Source organism: Vipera ursinii (genome assembly GCF_947247035.1).
Source record: "Vipera ursinii genome assembly, chromosome: 3".
In the NCBI taxonomy this organism is placed as follows: domain Eukaryota; kingdom Metazoa; phylum Chordata; class Lepidosauria; order Squamata; family Viperidae; genus Vipera; species Vipera ursinii.
This window is the reverse complement of record NC_139516.1, coordinates 198,629,124-198,647,684: the sequence shown is the minus strand read 5'-3', so window position 1 is coordinate 198,647,684 and position 18,561 is coordinate 198,629,124. Positions and strand designations below refer to the sequence as shown.

General features: G+C 39.9%; 1 protein-coding gene across 1 annotated transcript in view; it reads right to left on the bottom strand.

Moving 5' to 3' along the window:
* Nucleotides 1–18,561, bottom strand: part of COL14A1 (collagen type XIV alpha 1 chain) — a 121,749-nt gene that overhangs the window by 20,025 nt on the left and 83,163 nt on the right. The window contains exons 39-44 of the mRNA XM_083359816.1: nt 18,470–18,523; nt 9,360–9,413; nt 7,239–7,310; nt 5,381–5,416; nt 4,946–5,012; nt 4,529–4,717 (exon numbers count right to left, since the gene is read on the bottom strand). Of these exons, the coding sequence (XP_083215942.1) occupies nt 4,529–4,717; nt 4,946–5,012; nt 5,381–5,416; nt 7,239–7,310; nt 9,360–9,413; nt 18,470–18,523 (472 nt within the window). The remainder of the gene's footprint in view (nt 1–4,528; nt 4,718–4,945; nt 5,013–5,380; nt 5,417–7,238; nt 7,311–9,359; nt 9,414–18,469; nt 18,524–18,561) is intronic.

Genomic DNA, 18,561 nt, shown 5'->3' with positions numbered 1-18,561 from the left:
TCTCTCTCTCTCTCTCTCTCTCACTGTGTGTGTGTGTGTGTGTGTGTGTGTGTGTGTGTGTATAAGACTCACTTCAGAGTAGATTTATTGATAATGTGCTATCAACTTCATGTCTATGGAGATTGTCAGCCATCCAGGTCATGGTTGTCCTAAAGATGCTTTTTCAAAAGGCAACTGGATTTTCTTTGTTTTTCCTTGAAGACATTTCGTTTCTAATCCAGTTGAAGAAGCTTCTTGGATGAGAAGCAAAATGTCTTCAAGTAAAAACAAAGAAAGTCCAGTTGCCTTTGAAAAGCCACCTTTGGAACAGCTATCAACTTCCTTTATTTCTAAAATAGCAGACTATTCGTACACACATGTAAACCAGATTTATTCATTGCATCCCATTTCCAAATTAAAGCCATAGCAGCATTCAGCCCCTCGCTGTTCTTTCCTCAACTCTTATTTTTATGGCTTCTTCACCACTTTCTTTATGGTGGCTTCCTCTCTTTTTTACCTTTGATCACATGATTGAGACTGTGCTCTTGACCTTTTTGATCACCCTGCGGACATCTCAGTGTCCCTTCAGCTTATTTGTGGTAATTTGTGGAAGCAGTCTTGAAAAGCTTTTATGAAATGATGGAGCACATTTTTTTCTAGGGCTCCAGAGAGTAGGAACAATGAATTAAAATGACAGTAGAGAAGATTTTGAGCAGCAGTATGAAGAATTGGTAGAAAGGTTAGTAATGGGAAAGTCTAGTAGAGTAGATTTTTTTTATATCACTAAAATTTGTATTCTTCTAACTCAAGGAACAAATATTACTACACATGCTCAGAACAAATTTCCATTCAGGATAGAGATCCATGGAAAGAGAAGGCATTTGGTGGAAAATATTTGTGCCTGAAATAAAGGTCCATTTATTTCACAGTGAATTATTTATTTATTCTGGTTCCTGGACTTCAAGTATTTTAGGAAAAAAAGGGTGTAATTTGTATAGATGTGGCATGGCTGTGCCAAAAAAACACACATACCCCAGGATCTGTGTGTTAAAAATAATTCTAGCAGTCCCCCATTCAGCCAGCAGGTTACCAATATATCAACGACACTGATAACTAATTGTTCCCACAGGTCATCAGGACTTCTGTCATTTCCTAAAGAGAAGATAACTGATAGGCTCCAGCTGGGCAAAAGATTATCAGTCACTTAGTGAGTGGCAGGACTGAAGACAGATGAAAGTGAACAGAGTCATCCTAGTTCAAGTTATGCACAATACTTAGCCAGGCACAATTTTCACATTTGAGAGGGAAATTCAACTTCACAGAAGAGGGAGCTTCAAATGGAAGCTCTTCATAATAGGGGTACCCTAATATTAAACTAAAGTATGTATAGTCAAGGCTATGGTCTTCCCAGTTGCAATGTATGGCAGTGAAAGTTGGACCATAAGAAAGGCTGACTTCCGGTGGCGGCGCGGCGCCAGAGACAGCCCTTGCGGGCTGCCCGCGGCTCAGCTGTGTTATTTCCACCCGAAACAGCGCCGATCAGCTGTTCGGGTGGATTTGAAGCCCTCTCCTCGGGAGAAGAGGAGGGGGTGAGCCCCCAGGTAGGGGTTGAGTTCTCCGAGGCCGCCTGAGCTTAAAGCTTGGGCGGCTGAAGGATCGAACTCCCCCGTAGCCTGGGTTGCTCCCAGCTGGTCAGCGTCTCTGCTCCGTGATTTCTGGAGCGGAGCCAGGCGTTTGTGACCACCCCTGCCAGAAGGAAAGACCATGGAATAAAAGGAGCAGGCAGAGCGGTACAGGAGGAAAAGGTGAAGAGGACTTTTATGGCTGCTTTCTAGCTTAATGGATTTTATAAATTTAAAAGTGAAAGTGCGTAGTAAGTGAAAGTAAAGATGGCGGCTAAACTTTCCCCAAAAGCTCTCAGGAGTGCTGGAACTTCTCCGATGCAACAGTCATCATTACAAGCGTTGCTTCTTCCTGATGTATTGACACCGAAGGATTTACAAGATGCTCTTGAAAAATATGCCCAGGTAATTCTGGAAACAATGGGTGATAAATTTGCAAAGATGGAGGAGAAATTGGAGAAATTGGAGGAGAGAATAGAAGAGAGGATGGAAGAGAAGTTCAGAGTGATGAAGGTAGACATTTTGTCTTCAGTGTATAGAGTGGCGGAATGTGTGGAAGATTTGGAGGAAAAAGTGGAAGATTTGACTCAAAAGAATGCCATATTAGAAGCAAAAGTACTGGAGAATGAAGATTTAAGAGAAAAAATGGACACAGAACTGAGTCTTGCTCAATATTTCCAGATGCAATATGCTGTTAGAATCAGAGGTTTAAAAGAGAATATTAAGGAAGACCTAAAGCAGTTGATTTCTGAGGCTCTGGAAGTAGTATTGAATCAGCCAGCATCTGAAATAAAGGGAGGCATGGATAAAGTGTTTCATGTGAATTCATGGATTGCTAGACAGAGAAAGTTACCTAGAGATGTGGTGGTTTATTTTGTAAAGAGGGAAATTAGAGATGAAGTTATTCAAGCTGCCTATGGTACTAAAGTTGTGATTGCTGATCAAGAAGTTTTGGTTCTAAAAGAAATTCCTCCAAAGATTTTAAGGAGAAGGAAGGATTTTACATTTTTAGTGCAAGAGCTCAAGCAACGAGATATAAGGTTCAGATGGGAGATTCCAGTTGGGTTGATGGTGATGTATGAAGGTAAAAGGCACCGTTTGGCCACTGTGATGCAGGCGCGTGATTTTTACAATAATGTTTTAAAAGCAACTCCTCTATCACTTCTGGAAGCTGCAAAGGGATCTGGAGAAGGAGAACATCAAGAGGCTGAAGATGGACAGACAGAGGAGAATGGTGCTGGAGGAGATCAAGCCATAACCTCTTTGGATGATTCTGGAGAGCAGAGGGAGACGCGTGCTGCTTTAAAACGATCAAAGAAAAATAAAAGAAAAATGTACTTACAGCCAAGCAGTGGGAGGAGTACGGCCTAAAAAAGATAGTCCTATTTAAGCAGTGCTCCAAGAGCTTTGGGATGATATGCATGGCAATTAAATTTTTAATTTGGAACGTTAATGGACTAAATTCATCACAGAAGAGGAAGAAAGTGTTTCAATATTAATGATCAACAACAAGCTGACTTTTTTAGTTTACTTTATACGAAGTTTGCCCAGTTGGATTATAAAATTTTTTATTTTTATGAGGGATTGGAATGGTGTTTTGGATGTACAGATGGACAAGGCTGGAGCTTTTAAGCGTGTCCCAAGTCATGTTAGACTGCCTAAATCCTTTTTTGAAATGAAGGATGACTTGGAACTGTGAGATATTTGGCGTGAAAGACATTTGCAAGAAAAGGATTATACTTTCTTTTTTCTGACAGATATCAATTTTTTTTTCAGGATCGATTTTATTTTGTTGACTAATGACTTTTTTTTTAAGGATGAATGTAAACAGCGGATAAAGGGTTTTTTTTTTTGAAATTATTATGAATAAGGGCACCTCTATGGACATGGTTGGGATGCTAGTAAGGCCTATATGAGAGGGGTGTAGATATATATGAATAATAAATTTAGATGTGCGGTGGAAGTTAGGAGGAAAGAATTGGAGAATGAAATAAAGGAAAAGGAAAAGGCTTTGATTTTGAATCCAGAGGATGTGAAGTTTAAGGAGGCCATTAAACTGTTAAGAGGAATGGTTTGAGTATATCCAGAATAAATATGGGACAAATGGATTGAGTATATCCAGAACAAATATGGGACTAAAAAGTTTTATGTAGTATTTGAATAAGTCTTCCCTTCTTTTCTCTTTTTCTTTTTTCTTATTTTATATATTTTATATTAATAGTGTTTGTAGTTATCCTATATGAGCTAGAGAGTGATAGATTTTAGAATTTACGGTTGTTAGCATATGGTTGTTTATGATTCTTTTTTTGTTTTTTATACCTTGTACTTAGCTCTGGGAAGTCGGGGGGGGGGAGGGGGGGAGGGGAAAGGAGGGAGGGATAGGGGAAGGTTAGGGGGGATTGTTAAAAATAAAATGTATGATAAAACTTTTCAATAAAAAAAAAAAGAAAGGCTGAGCACCAAAGAATTGAAGCCTTTGAACTATGGTGCTGGAGAAGACTCCTGCGAGTCCCTTGGACTGCAAGGCGATCAAAATGGTCAGTCCTAGAGGAGATCAACCCTGACTGCTCTTTAGAAGGCCAGATCCTGAAGTCGAAACTCAAATACTTTGGCCACCTAATGAGAAGGAAGGACTCACTGGAGAAGAGCCTAACGCTGGGAAAGATTGAGGGCAAGAGAAGAAGGGGACGACAGAGAATGTGGTGGCTGGATGGAGTCACTGAAGCAGTAGGCGTGAGCCTAAATGGACTCCAGAAGATGGTAGAGGACAGGAAGGCCTGGAGGAATGTTGTCCATGGGGTTGCGATGGGTCGGACACGACTTCTCAGCTAACAACAACAACAATATTAAACTCCTGCAATAGTAGGCTGTCTTTGGTAGCTTTTGGACAAGCTCCAGCCTTATATATATCTTAGTAGTCCACTTACCTCTTTCTCCTGGTGTTCCAGGTTGCCCAGGATTGCCAGGAAATCCTGGGCTTCCTGGAGATCCTTGCTCTCCCTGTGGTCCAGGTAAGCCTTGCCGTCCTGGTTCACCAGGGGGCCCTGGGATAGTCCGTGTTGAGATCGAGTTGCTTGGAATCTGATTTAAGATTGAGTTGTATCTAGCCAGATGAGCTGCCAAGCAGACAAATACAGAAAACATAAGCTTCATCTAACAACTCTGTCCTGATTGAGCTTCATATTAATAAGAAGAATAAGGGGGCATTGATTTGAGAGTTATGTTGGGCTTGGCCCAATAAATTACACAGAGATGTAATTCTTTTTTAAAATGCACAAATACATCTAGCAGCTAAAACCTACAAATCATTAGAACAATGATAATACAGCAGTTCTTGGACTTACTTTGGATAAGCTGTTCGCACACCTGATGAGCTACTGCCCGTACCATTGCATGGGTCTGAAGATCTCCCTGTACATTGAGAATACAGTGATACATCAGCTCCCTTAAGCTGCATAAAATACAGATGTTCCCCGCATACAATCCATCTTCACTAACTTGACATCTCCCATTATATTTAGAATACAATTCTTTGAACGTTCAATCCCCATGTGGCTTCCTGGGAATCCCAACTCATCTGGAGGGTACTAAACTGGGAAAAAGTTGGGATGTCTTGGCAGGACAACCTATGGTGCCTACTCACAAGGACCTTCTCCCACATAAAAACACATAGAAATTCCCACCTACAGATCCTGAAAAAGAACAACCCACTTCTCACAGTAGTACTTTATTCTAAAAATAAAGAAGCTGTCCACAAAATCTGTAATTAAGGCACTTACACGTTCACCTTTCTCGCCTTTTACTCCAGGAAGCCCCTGGATTGGAGGGAAGCACAAAATATAATGTAAATAATCACAAAATGTAATGTAAATAAGTTCCCCACTCCTTCTTTGTAATTCACTGGCCTTTTTAAATGTGGCAATGTATAAGTCATAGGCTCTCAATCACGCTGCAGCAACAGTTATTTAAGAAAGATCAGATTGTACTTCCCAATGCACTTCAAAGATGATTGAAAAGTTTAGCAAAATGAGTTATGGTGTTGTATCTTTGTGATGAGGTGTGATACACTCATGAAGACCTTTTGGCTATCTAGATATTTGCTGATATTTGGGTTGGAATGAAGATATCTGTGTATATAATAAATATAAGAGCTGTAGTGGTGCAGTGGTTAGAATGCAGTATTGCAGGCTAACTCTGCTGACTGCCAGCAGTTCGATTCTCACTGGCTCAGGTTTGATTCAGCCTTCCATCCTTCTGAGGTCGGTAAAATGAGGACCCAGATTGTTGTGTGCAATATGCTTACTCTGTAAACCGCTTAGAGAGGGCGGTAAAGCGCTGTGAAGTGGTATATAAGTCTAAGTGCTATTGCTATTGCTATAATAGCTTCAAAGAACTGTCACATTCCAGGCAGACATTTATAACAGATTCCACACTTAGCAGTAGACTCTCTCAAACTCTGCTCTATTGGGGAACATGCATAAAAAGACTTCTTGGAAGAAAGCCATTGTTTTCATTCTAAGTCAAAGAAAAGAATTCAAATAGAGCTGTTTTAAATGTCTACAGTGACAAAGTTAATGCTACATTGGTAGTGCAGTTACAAAACATGTCAGTGTTTCCAAAAACATTTATTTCTAAGCACATGGAGATAAACCAATGTGGAGGTTTTCTCAGCTATCCTGGTGAAAATCTTCCACCCCAACCAACATTACAGTTAGCATGGGAGTGGGGAGATTTACAGGGATGACAACAGGACCTTTCATTTAAAAGCTCCTTGCTTTATGGGGGAAGGATATGATGTTGTGAAGATCATGGCTAAGAGAAGTGAAATATTTGCTCTTTTCACATAGGAGTGATCATTTTCCTTTAAAAAGATGGTTTCCAATTTGGCTCGGAGGATGTTAAAAGAATGTCCAGGTCTCCAGGAGAGATCACGTTACATATCAAAATTGTTGGAACACAACAGAACCAGTTTTGATCATGGTCATGGCTCAGAGAAGCGACTGAATTTCTACCATATTGTCCTACCATATTGTCATTTGTGTCTGCTTGAGAAAACATTTGCTTGATCATTTGAGGAACTATCCGAGCCACCGTCACGTGGAAGGCAAGTAGCATATTCATCTTAAGGTTTACATTTATAAGGTATAGTTGAGGAGGTCCATCAAATAAAGATGAACCTACAAAATATTTATTGAACTATTCTGTTATATATCGCAATATACAAGTAAACTAGCCATTATTATTTCTTTTAATAATGGTCTTGATCATTCCTTTAATGACCATTCAAAGTTATGAGGCCATTGGAAAAAATGACTGATCATTGATCTCATGACCATCTCAGTATTCTCTGGGTCAGGTGGTCAAAATTTGGCTCTTGGCACGTATTTATGACAGTTATAGCACCCTGCCATCATGTAATCACCATTTGTGATCTTCCTAGAGGGCTTCTGACAAGCAAAGTCAATGAGGGGAAGCTGGATTCCATGGCAAAATAGGTCATAAATATCAGCCACGACTCTCTTAACAAACACATTGCTTTCTGATGTAAGTTTCGGTCCCAGTTAGGGTCATAAGTAAAGGACTATCTGTACACACACAAACACACATACAGAGAGAGTATAGTGGACTTTTACTTACAGGTGGTCCAGCATCTCCTTGTGGGCCAACATTACCCATAATTCCTGGGGCACCTGGGGCACCAGGTATTCCCTGCAAAAAGAAAAATAGAAATTCAGATGTCCTGATTCCCTGTTTATATATAATTGTGTTTTGAAACTTTGCTGACATTCTCCAACATCTTGGCCCAAGAATCAGAAAGACAACAGATGAGTCCTGGTGAGGTTAACTTTGCACTTCCTCCACTGGAAAATGAAATGCAAATAATTGCTGTAGAAGCAGATAAAAGTTTCATCCACCAACCAAGTTATTGCTCGGCCAGTTTTTCCCCAAAAGCATCAATAAATTGGTTGGCCCACAGACTTATTTGTCCCAGTGTGGAAGATTTTCCATCTATCATCCATAATGAAACCTCTCCTTTTGCATATCCATGACTATTTGCTTCTCAGATGACAACTTCTGTATTGTCCATTCAATGAGATTCATTCAGGAATTTCCCAAATTTTCTTTCATTTTTCACCACCATATCCCTTTGTTCTGCCCCCTCCTGATTATAACTGCAGAGCCACTGGCTGTGTTTACATTTCACAGTAATTCATAGTTTATCTAAGGGCACCTAGGCAATTAGCCTTGTCATCTCCCAAGCAAAATATGTAGAATCATATGCTGTAAGTGTAAGGGACCTTGGAGGTCTTCCAGTCCAACTCCTTGCCCAAGGTAGGACACCCTATACCTATTTTTGAAGACCTGTAGTGACAGAGCACCCACAACTCCAGGAAGCACGCTGTTCCACTGATTATCTGCTCTTACTGTCAGGAAATTCCTTCTTATTTCCAGGTTGAATCTCTCTTTAAGTAGCTTCTACCCATTACTTCTTCATTGATTGATTTGATTTATTATATTTATATGCCACCCTTCTCCCTAAGGACTCAGGGCGGCTCACAACAATAAAAACTAAAAAAGAACATGAAAATACAAAATTTAAAAAAGAATTAAACAGTAGATATGTTCAATACATAGTAATTTAATCCCATAAAACCAAATTTAAAACCATAGTCAGTCCAGGCCCGATTGTTGAAACATCCATGTCTTCAGGTCATGGCGAAAGGATCGAAGGTCGGGGGCCATCCGCAGCTCCGGAGGCAACTCATTCCAGAGGGTCGGCGTGCTCACAGAGAAGGCTCTCCCCCTAGGGGTCACCAGCCGGCATTGCTTAACCGACGGAACTCTGAGGAGGCCGGCTCTGTGGGAGTGAACCGGGAGATGGGAGGTTGACAATGGCAGCAGGTGGTTTCGCAAATACCCTGGGCCTAAGCCATGTATGGCTTTAAAGGTAATTACTAGCACCTTGTCCTGCCCTCAGGTGCTTTGGAGAATAATACTTAAGACTGATCTGGACTGTTTTGACTTTTTGCAAATATATTCCCTGATTTTCCTTTCTTACAGTTTGAACTATGACTACAGTAATCCAGGCAAAGGAAAATGGGTAAAATTGGCTATGTTAACTAGATAAAAACAAGGCATCTAGCTTGTCGAACTATTCCAGGTTTTTGGCCCTCAGGTTTCTTTCCCAAGTTGGATCGATGGTCTTGAAATGGAAGTTCCATGGAAAAAAAACAGAAATGAAACCCTGAGTCATGACATCACTGATCATTAGGTGGATCATTTTATGCCAAAACTGAGACTAATCCTTGGAATAATTCCCTAAGCTTTGGAACTGACCCGGGGTTTTAGCTATTGCATGTTATGATTGAAATTAGTTCAGGGATTTACGATCTTCTAAAGACATAAAGATTCTGATGAATCCATCATTTCAATTTTCTAAAAAAGACCTCAACTCTCATTTGAGATCCAGAAGCATTTTTTGGAAATAAAAATAATGCCAAAGGCATACACTTTATTTCACAGATAATTTTCTATATTTTTAATTAGATGTTTTTTAAAAGTATAATCTATTTAAGAGGCATATTATTTGTGGGCACATGAGCATTCTCAGCCGTTTTGTTGGGAAATCCAGAGTTAATGAATTAACTTTGTTATTTAGCAATGAAAGTGAAGTTAACACATACTCCTTATTCCCCTTCTGCGATTCAAGGTTTTAAAACCATTTTTTAACAATGGAATAATATGATTTGTGTTTACCACTGGTCCTGGGGAACCTGGAGGTCCAGTTGGTCCATCTTTGCCTGTCAGCCCCTAAAAGACATGAAAGAACCTATATTACTATTTTCCTCATTATAACAGTTTAAAAGAACTAGCCACATTTTATATATATAAAATGGATGATTGTTGTAGAATTTTTGGAAACCTTTTAATCTAAGTTCCTATGGCTAAAGAATAATTAGCCATATTTATATGGCTGTTTGTAGGAGGAGGAGTGGCAGAAACTAGAGGCGGGGTCAAAAGAGGAATCAGCCTAGTATCCTTATATAGCCACAAGCGAATTAAGTTCACCCTTCCTTTGAATTCTGTTGACCCTTATTTAACACCAAGATAGTGCTGTTAGTTGAGTAGATTCTTGTGCATATCCAATAAATTATTACTACTGATTAGTAATGAATCAGTTTAATTGGAACTCCATGTGTGGTCCTGATCTTTTGCACCTGACACTTTCTGTGTAAGATTTCTGTAGTTGCAAGAAGGTTCACATTTATGCTTTAAATCAAATGTTGTACTTTTGGAGCAACTTGTAGATGTTCTTGATTGAATAAAGCTAGTGTGAAATTGTTGCAGGTGAGTCATTCGTGGATTGCTTCTGCTATGCCCAACACATAGGAACACACACACTTCATTTCCACCTTTGTGTACACTATGTAGTCTTGCTTCTCAGGGTTCATTGTATGAGCATGTGTGCAAAAAAAGGAGATTAATTGGAAAGAGGTTTAGACCAAGGAATGAATCCATATTGCCATCTTTCTGGTGAATAACAGATGTGGAATTCCCTTTGCTTATTCTTCAAACTTCAAAAGTTAATCCCAGAAAAGTTACAGTAGGGCACTTTGTAACAGTGTTAGTGATATGACAGTGATATGACAGTGAAGACAACTTTTAGCAACACCTTTGCTAAAAGTATTCAAGTGGAGGCCAGATAGTGATTAATTTGGATTCCTACCCTGAACAAGAGGGTGAAATCCACACCTAAGTGATCCTTTTCACGTCTAGTTTCCACAGTATGCAAGTCGAGTGTAAAACTGTTGTTTTTAAGATCATGAAGTTGCACATGCACACACACACACACACACACACACACACACACACAAATTTAAAATATGTCTATGGAAATTCTCAATCATTCAGGTCATAGTTGTCCCAAGAGTGCTTTTTCAAAAGGCAATTCACACTTTCTTGGGTTTGGTTTGGTTTTTCCTCCTTGAAAATGTTTCACTTCTCATCCAAGAAACGTCTTCAGTTCTGCAGCTTCAGAACTTTCAAGGAGAAGCAAATGTTTTCAAGGAGCAAAAAAACCACTCAAGAAAGTCCAGTTTGCCTTTTGAAAAAGCACCTTTGGGACAAATTTAAAATATATATGTTGTCTGTAATGGCAGGAGAGTGGGTAAGATCAATCAGTTGAAAATGGTGGGGGTGGCCAGGCAGTTGAAACCCTACCCTTTTATCATATGCCACAATAACACAGATTTAAAAGGGACGGGCTTTTGCCCTTGATTAACAGAGCTGAAAGCAAGATCAGCTTTATAACTCAAGTGATTTTACCAATGTGGTAAAACTGTTACCACACCCGATGGTATATATATTATGCACTATATATTTCCTACTATTCCTAGTAGGAAAATGTTATTTGATAAGATGGCCAACAAAACTACCTTAATTCTCCAAATGCCTCTGAAACCAAGGAGCTTAGGGATTCTAACTTTTACAATGTAAACGTTAAAAGTTAAAAACTTTTACAATGTAATTTTAGATTGTTGGAAGAAAGTCATGAGATGAAACATATGAGCTGATAGTTTATGATACATGCCCATTGTAATGTGTTATTTATTGTAATGACTGAGCTGAGAATAAATTTATGGCAAAGAATTATTTCTCCGCCTCACTCCTACAATTCCAGAGGCAGGAAAATTGATATTTTGCTTAGAATCATAGCTGGCAGGCCAGTTTTTTAAATAAAATAAAATAAAATAAACTCTTGTATAATAGTTCCCTGTCATCTGAACAAACTTACATCTGTGTAATATATTTAGAATAAAAACTGTTTGGAATGAGGAGGGTTTTAAACCCAGTTACTACATGCAGTTAAATGCAGACTTAGAATATTAAGGGCCAAACTCCTTGAGTTTTTATAATATATGGATTATAACATTTCAAACAATATTTGAAATCAGTCTTAACTTCAGTTTAATATGATATTGAGTATATTGTATCCCCTTTATGGATTACTGCCTTGTCGTGGCAAAGGGGTTTGTATAATTCAATGAAGCTATGAGCTATGTCGTGAAGGGCCACCCAAGACGGACAGGTCACAGCAGAGAGTTCTGACAAAACGTGATCCACTGGAGAAGGAAATGGCAACCCACTCCAGTATCTTTGCCATGAAAACCCCATGGACAGTACCAAAAGGCAATACGATATGACGCTGGAAGATGAGCCCCTCAGGTTGGAAGGCGTCCAATATGCTACTGGGGAAGAGCAGAGGGCTAGTACTTGTAGCGCCAGAAAGAATGAAGCGACTGGGCCAAAGCCGAAAGGACGCTCAGCTGTGGATGTATCTGGTGGCGAAAGGAAAGTCCGATGCTGTAAAGATTTTTTCTCCATAGGAACCTGGAATGTAAGATCCATGAATCTAGGCAAGCTGGACGTGGTCAAACAAGAGATGACAAGACTGAACATCGACATCTTAGGAATCAGCGAACTAAAATGGACAAGAATGGGTTAATTTAATTCAGATGACCAACAGGTATACTACTGTGGGCAAGAATCCCTCAGAAGAAATGGAGTAGCCTTTATAGTCAATAAAAGAGTAGGAAAAGCAATACTGGGATACAATCCTCAAAATGACAGAATGATCTCAGTTCGAATCCAAGGCAAACCATTCGATATCACAGTAGTCCAAGTCTATGCCCCAACCACCGGTGCTGAAGAGGATGAAATTGACGGGTTCTATGAAGCCCTACAGCACCTTATAGAACTAACACCAAAAAGTGATGTCCTTATCATCATGGGGGATTGGAATGCTAAAGTAGGAAGCCAAAAGATAACCGGAATAACAGGCAGGTTTGGCCTTGGAGTACAAAATGAAGCAGGGCACAGGCTGATAGAATTTTGTCAAGAGAACACGATGGTCAAAGCAAACACTCTTTTCCAACAACCCAAGAGACGGCTCTACACATGGACATCACCAGACGGTCAACACAGAAATCAGATCGACTATGTGCTCTGCAGCCAAAGATGGAGAAGCTCTATACAATCAGTAAAAACAAGACCAGGAGCTGACTGTGGCTCAGACCATGAGCTTCTCATTGCAAAGTTTAGGCTTAAACTGAAGAAAGTAGGGAAAAGCACTAGGCCATTCAGGTATGAATTAAATCATATCCCTGTTGAATATACAGTAGAGGTGACAAATAGATTTAAGGAATTAGATCTGATAGACAGAGTGCCTGAAGAACTATGGAGGTTCGCAACATTGTACAAGAAGTAGCAACTAAAACCATCCCAAAGAAAAAGAAATGCAGGAAAGCAAAATGGCTGTCTGAGGAAGCTTTGCAAATAGCTGAGGACAGGAGGGAAGCGAAAGGCAAGGGAGAAAAAGAAAGATATGCCCAATTGAATGCAGAATTCCAGAGAATAGCTAGAAGAGATAAGAATGCCTTCTTAAATGAACAGTGCAAAGAAATAGAAGAAAACAATAGAATAGGGAGGACCAGGGCTTTTCTTGTCATAGAACGCTCAGAACGGAGTTCTGGCACCTTTTTTGGATGGAACCTTGTAGGGTAGTCAAGGCAGGTTGTATAATATGTGTGAGTTCCGGCACCTTTTTCTTTTACAAAAAAAGTACTGGGGAGGACTAGAGATCTCTTCAAAAAATTGGAGAGATGAAGGGAACGTTTCATGCAAAAATGGGCATGATAAAGGACCAAAATGGCACGGACCTAACAGAGGCAGAAGAGATTAAGAAGAGGTGGCAAAATTACACAGAAGAACTATACAAGAATGAGCTTAATGTCCCTGATAACCATGATGAGGTGGTCACTGACCTCGAGCCAGACATCCTAGAATGTGAAGTGAAATGGGCCTTAGGAAAACTGAGAACAACAAAGCTAGTGGAGGAGACAGTATTCCAGTTGAGCTATTCAAAATCTTAAAAGAGGATGCAGTAAAAGTGCTACACTCAATTTGCCAGCAAATTTGGAAAACTCAACAATGGCCACAGGATTTGAAAAGATCAGTTTACATTCCAATTCCAAAGAAAGGCAGTGCCAAAGAATGTTCAAACTATTGCACCATTGCACTCATTTCACATGCTAGTAAAGTTATGCTTAAAATCCTACAAGCTAGACTCCAGCAGTATGTGGATCGAGAACTACCAGAAGTACAGGCAGGATTTCGAAGAGGCAGAGGAACTAGAGATCAAATTGCCAACATACGCTGGATCATGGAGAAAGCTAGGGAGTTCCAGAAAAACATCTACTTCTGCTTCATTGACTAGGCTAAAGCCTTTGATTGTGCGGATCACAACAAACTGTGGCAAGTTCTTAAAGAGATGGGAGTACCAGACCATTTTATTTGTCTCTTGGGAAACCTATATGCGGGTCAAGAAGCAACAGTGAGAACTGGACACGGAACCACTGATTGGTTCAAAATTGGGAAAGGCCTTTTTAACTTATATGCAGAGCACATCATGAGAAAGGCAGGGCTAGATGAATCAAAAGTTGAAATTAAGATTGCTGGGAGAAATATCAACAACCTAAGATATGCAGATGATACCACTCTAATGGCAGAAAGTGAAGAGGAACTAAAAAGCCTCTTGTTGCGAGTGAAGAAGGAGAGTGCAAAAGTTGGGTTGAAACTAAACATTAAGATCATGTCATCCAGCCCTCTCAATTCCTGGCAAATAGATGGGGAAGAAATGGAGGTAGTGACAGATTTTATTTTCCTGGGCTCCAAGATCACCGCAGATCTGCAGCCAAGAAATTAAAAGATGCTTGCTCCTGGGGAGGAAAGCCATGGCAAATCTAGACAGCACACTAAAAAGCAGAGACATCACCTTGCCAACAAAAGTGTGTATAGTCAAGGCTATGGTCTTCGCAGATGCAATGTATGGCTGTGAAAGTTGGACCATAAGAAAGGCTGAGCGCCAAAGAATTGAAGTCTTTGAACTATGTTGCTGGAGAAGACTCCTGCGAATCCCTTGGACTGCAAGGCGATCAAACCGGTCCTAGTCCTAGAGGAGTCCTAGAGGAGATCAACCCTGACTGCTCTTTAGAAGGTCAGATCCTGAAGCTGAAACTCAAATACTTTGGCCACCTAATGAGAAGGAAGGACTCACTGGAGAAGAGCCTAATGCTGGGAAAGATTGAGGGCAAGAAAAGAAGGGGACAACAGAGAATGAGGTGGCTGGATGGAGTCACTGAAGCAGTAGGCATGAGCCTAAAGGGACTCCAGAAAATGGTAGAGGACAGGAAGGCCTGGAGGAATGTTGTCCATGGGGTCGCGATGGATCGGACACGACTTTGCAACTAACAACAACAATATTGTATAGTCTGCACAAACTATCAAGAAATGGATCTCACTGACCCATAATATTTTAACTAAATTATAAAATTGATGGTGCTTGTAGAAATGACAAAAATGATTGGTTTGGTTGGAGAGGGAGGAAGGGAGGAAACAAAGAAGAGAAGGAAGGAAGGAAGGAAGGAAGGAAGGAAGGAAGGAAGGAAGGAAGGAAAGAAGGAAGGAAGGAAAGAAAAAAGAAAAAAAGAAAAGGAGGACAAGAAGGAGGAAGGAAGGAAGGAAGGAAGGAAGGAAGGAAGGAAGGAAGGAAGGAAGGAAGGAAGGAAGGAAGGAAGGAAGGAGAATTTCTGGAACGCCAGTACAAAGAAAGATTACAATTAGAATACAGAAAGTTAGCAGAACACAACCCTGTTTTTCTGTTGTTTACCATTCTTGACTTTACACACAGTGACTCAGTGATAGACTAAAGCCAAGGAGATGGCAAATTGCAGGCAGTTAATTGTCATGGACAGTAAGCAAATAAACAATCCCAGTTATGAATAGCTTTATCCCCCCACCTCTCCTGTCCATGAAAAGAAGCGACAAGCACAAATATGTTTGAGAGAAATTGTGCAATGCAGGAGAAAGGTATATTTGCTTTATTGTTTTGAAGAAAAGCACTTTCTGCTTGGGAAGCATGTCTTCATAGGTTTTGCACTGCCCTGTGCTTCTATAGATTTTCCCATTGCCACCTCTATTATTCAAACAATGCTGTCATTATTGCAAACTGACATGCTCTGCCCAGGTATTGGGAGGCTGGGGCCCTCCAGATGTTGCTGTAACTACAATCCTACCATTCCTCACCACAGCTAGGAACATCTGGAAAGCTACCGGTTCTCCACTTTTGTTTTATGCCTCACCTGATTGATAAAGCCAAGATGTAGAACCTAAGAAATGTTTATTTTTAAGTTAAAGTTATTTTTTTTAACATTATAATGTTGAAATATTTGCTTCATCTATCCTCTATTTCCTTTTATCAATATGCTTATATACTAAGCAATAATATATTTGAGATCTTAATATTAAGTAATTCATTTCAGACCATAGCTATTGTCACATAAGTACTTTGATATGATGTGTAGCGGTCCTTTTTTTTACGTTGTACTCGTTTGGATGAGAAGTTATTTTATGCTTGCAATATTAACATCCTAAAATGCTATCAATATTGATAAAATGGTTGCTCTTTTTTTCTTCTTGTTTTCGGTACTTTCAGATTTCTAAATAATCAAATATTCATAATTTATCATCATAATACATAAATATTTTTGCATTGAAATCTGCATCAAAATAATGCAATGTATCAAGATTTATAACATTTTAATACAAGGGGAAAAAGAATGGGGTGTGATAGAAAAGTCTGCAGAAGTGAACTTCCTCTTATTTTCTACATTCTGCTTCCAGTCTCTCTCATTTGTCACCCATTTCTTCATAGCAAACACTCCAGCCACAGTTTCTCAGAGCAAGAATGATTAAACTCTGCCAGTAACTATCAGATCTAGCACCAGACTTTTAATAACAACAATTCCCAAAGATGGTAACAAGGTTGAAGTATCAGCCAGATATTTTTAGACCTTCCGACAACCCTCAATGACCCATCTTTGGTCCTTAGCTTCTGATTCATCTAAACCAGGGGTAGGCAACCTTGTCTCTTTTATGACTCGTGGACTTCAGCTCCCAGAATTCCTGAGCCAGCATGGCTCAGCTTGGAAACCTCTCCCTTTCCCCTCAGCATGGCTGGCTCAGGAATTCTGGGAGTTGAAGTCCATGAGTCATAAAGCGGCCTAGGCCTAGGCCACAGGTAGGCAACCTTGGCTCTTTTATGACTCGTGGACTTCAACTCCCAGAATTCCTGAGCCAGCATGGCTCAGCTTGGAAACCTCTCCCTTTCCCCTCAGCATGGCTGGCTCAGGAATTCTGGGAGTTGAAGTCCACGAGTCATAAAAGAGCCAAGGTTGCCTACCCCTGATCTAAACGAAGTCCTCAACTTACAAACAGTTCATTTAGTGACTGTTCAAAGGCACTGGAAAAAATTTTTCACCATTTTTCACAGTTACAACCTTTTGCAGCATATCCCCATGATCATGTGATCAACATTCATATGCTTGGCAACTGACTCATATTTATGACCGTTGCTGGGTCCCAAGGTCATGTGATCCCCTTTGGCAACCTTCTGACAAGCAAAGTCAATGGGGAAGATGTGTTGGTGAATTTTAAGATTCACTTAAGAACCAAGGTACTAAGTTATTGACTGCAGTGATTCACTTAACAACTGAGGTAAGAAAGGTCATAAAATAGGGCAAAACTCACTAAACAAACGTCTCACTTAACAACAGAAATTTTGGCCTTGTGATCGTAAGTTGAGGACTGCCTGTAGTCTTTCACAAATTCCTTCTCAAGAATAGTTGAAGAAAATAAGAAATTAAATTAAAACAAAATCCTAGGAGTAAAACATAAAGCTCATGGAGAGAATATGGTGTGCACCACATGTGTGTACACACTGACTGACAGTTCTAAAATTGTACTCCCAGACATCTGGATAACATAAAGTTGAAGAAGACTGTTATATATTTAGACCAAAGCAAATCTTCTTTCTGAGTAAATATTTATAGTGCAATTCTATTCATGTCTATGCAGATAAAAGCTGCATTCAGTTTGATAATAGTGTTTGCTCCCTGTTAAGGATGAACAAGACCCCGACAACTGACATAAACAGGCCCTCCATGGAGTGGATTGATTCGCTTCAGGCAGCACCAGATGGTGTAGGAAGAGAAAGGAAGGCAGGAATTCATTTCAAAATATTTGCCGGAGTGGGAGGAAAAACATTGGGACTCTGCTTCAGCAGGAGGAAGAGATGATAATCCCTTTTTCCAGCCTCTCTGTTCCAAGCATCTGGGAAGTACAGTACATCCATCTCAGACACAGAAGAATAAGAAGCCTTCTATGAAAGAATAACTGCACTCCAATTTAGTAATCTCAACCAAAATTAGCCTTTCGCAGCCAATCTCTTAAATAAATTTGGAAAATCAAGTTTATATTTGTAGCAGTTCTTTGCATGTCCTAAGAAACATTCTTATTCTTAACCTTTGCCTACAAAACCAACATTTGTCAGCCATCCTGTGTGAATCCCTCACTAGGATTCACTGAGAAGCATCTAGGACCACAGAACTAAATCAGAATTTTCTGCTGGTAGAGAAGAATAAAGCATCTCTAGGACTAGTTATGTACAACATGCTAGATTAAGGTAAAATGGACTTTGGTGTTTTGGAATTCAGCTGGTTGTGAGAATCCAACCACTAGGATGTTGCCTGAACCAGACTGATGTCATGCTAAATGATAAACATGATTTATTTGTTTGGATCTAGTATGGACTTAACACAAAACTGTGTTTTGATCATCTGGGTATAGCACTGAAACATATAATGTGAACTCATACTAGTAAGAGCAGTTTACAGTATGTAAAATTAAAGCATGGAGGAACAGAACAAACTGAAGTAGTTGGATGGTTACTATTAATTCTTTCATATTACCCTTGGACCTTGGCTTCCATCACGTCCTGGTGACCCTGTTGGTCCTGGAATACCCTGAGGAACATACAAAAAAGAGCCAAATTATACAGTAC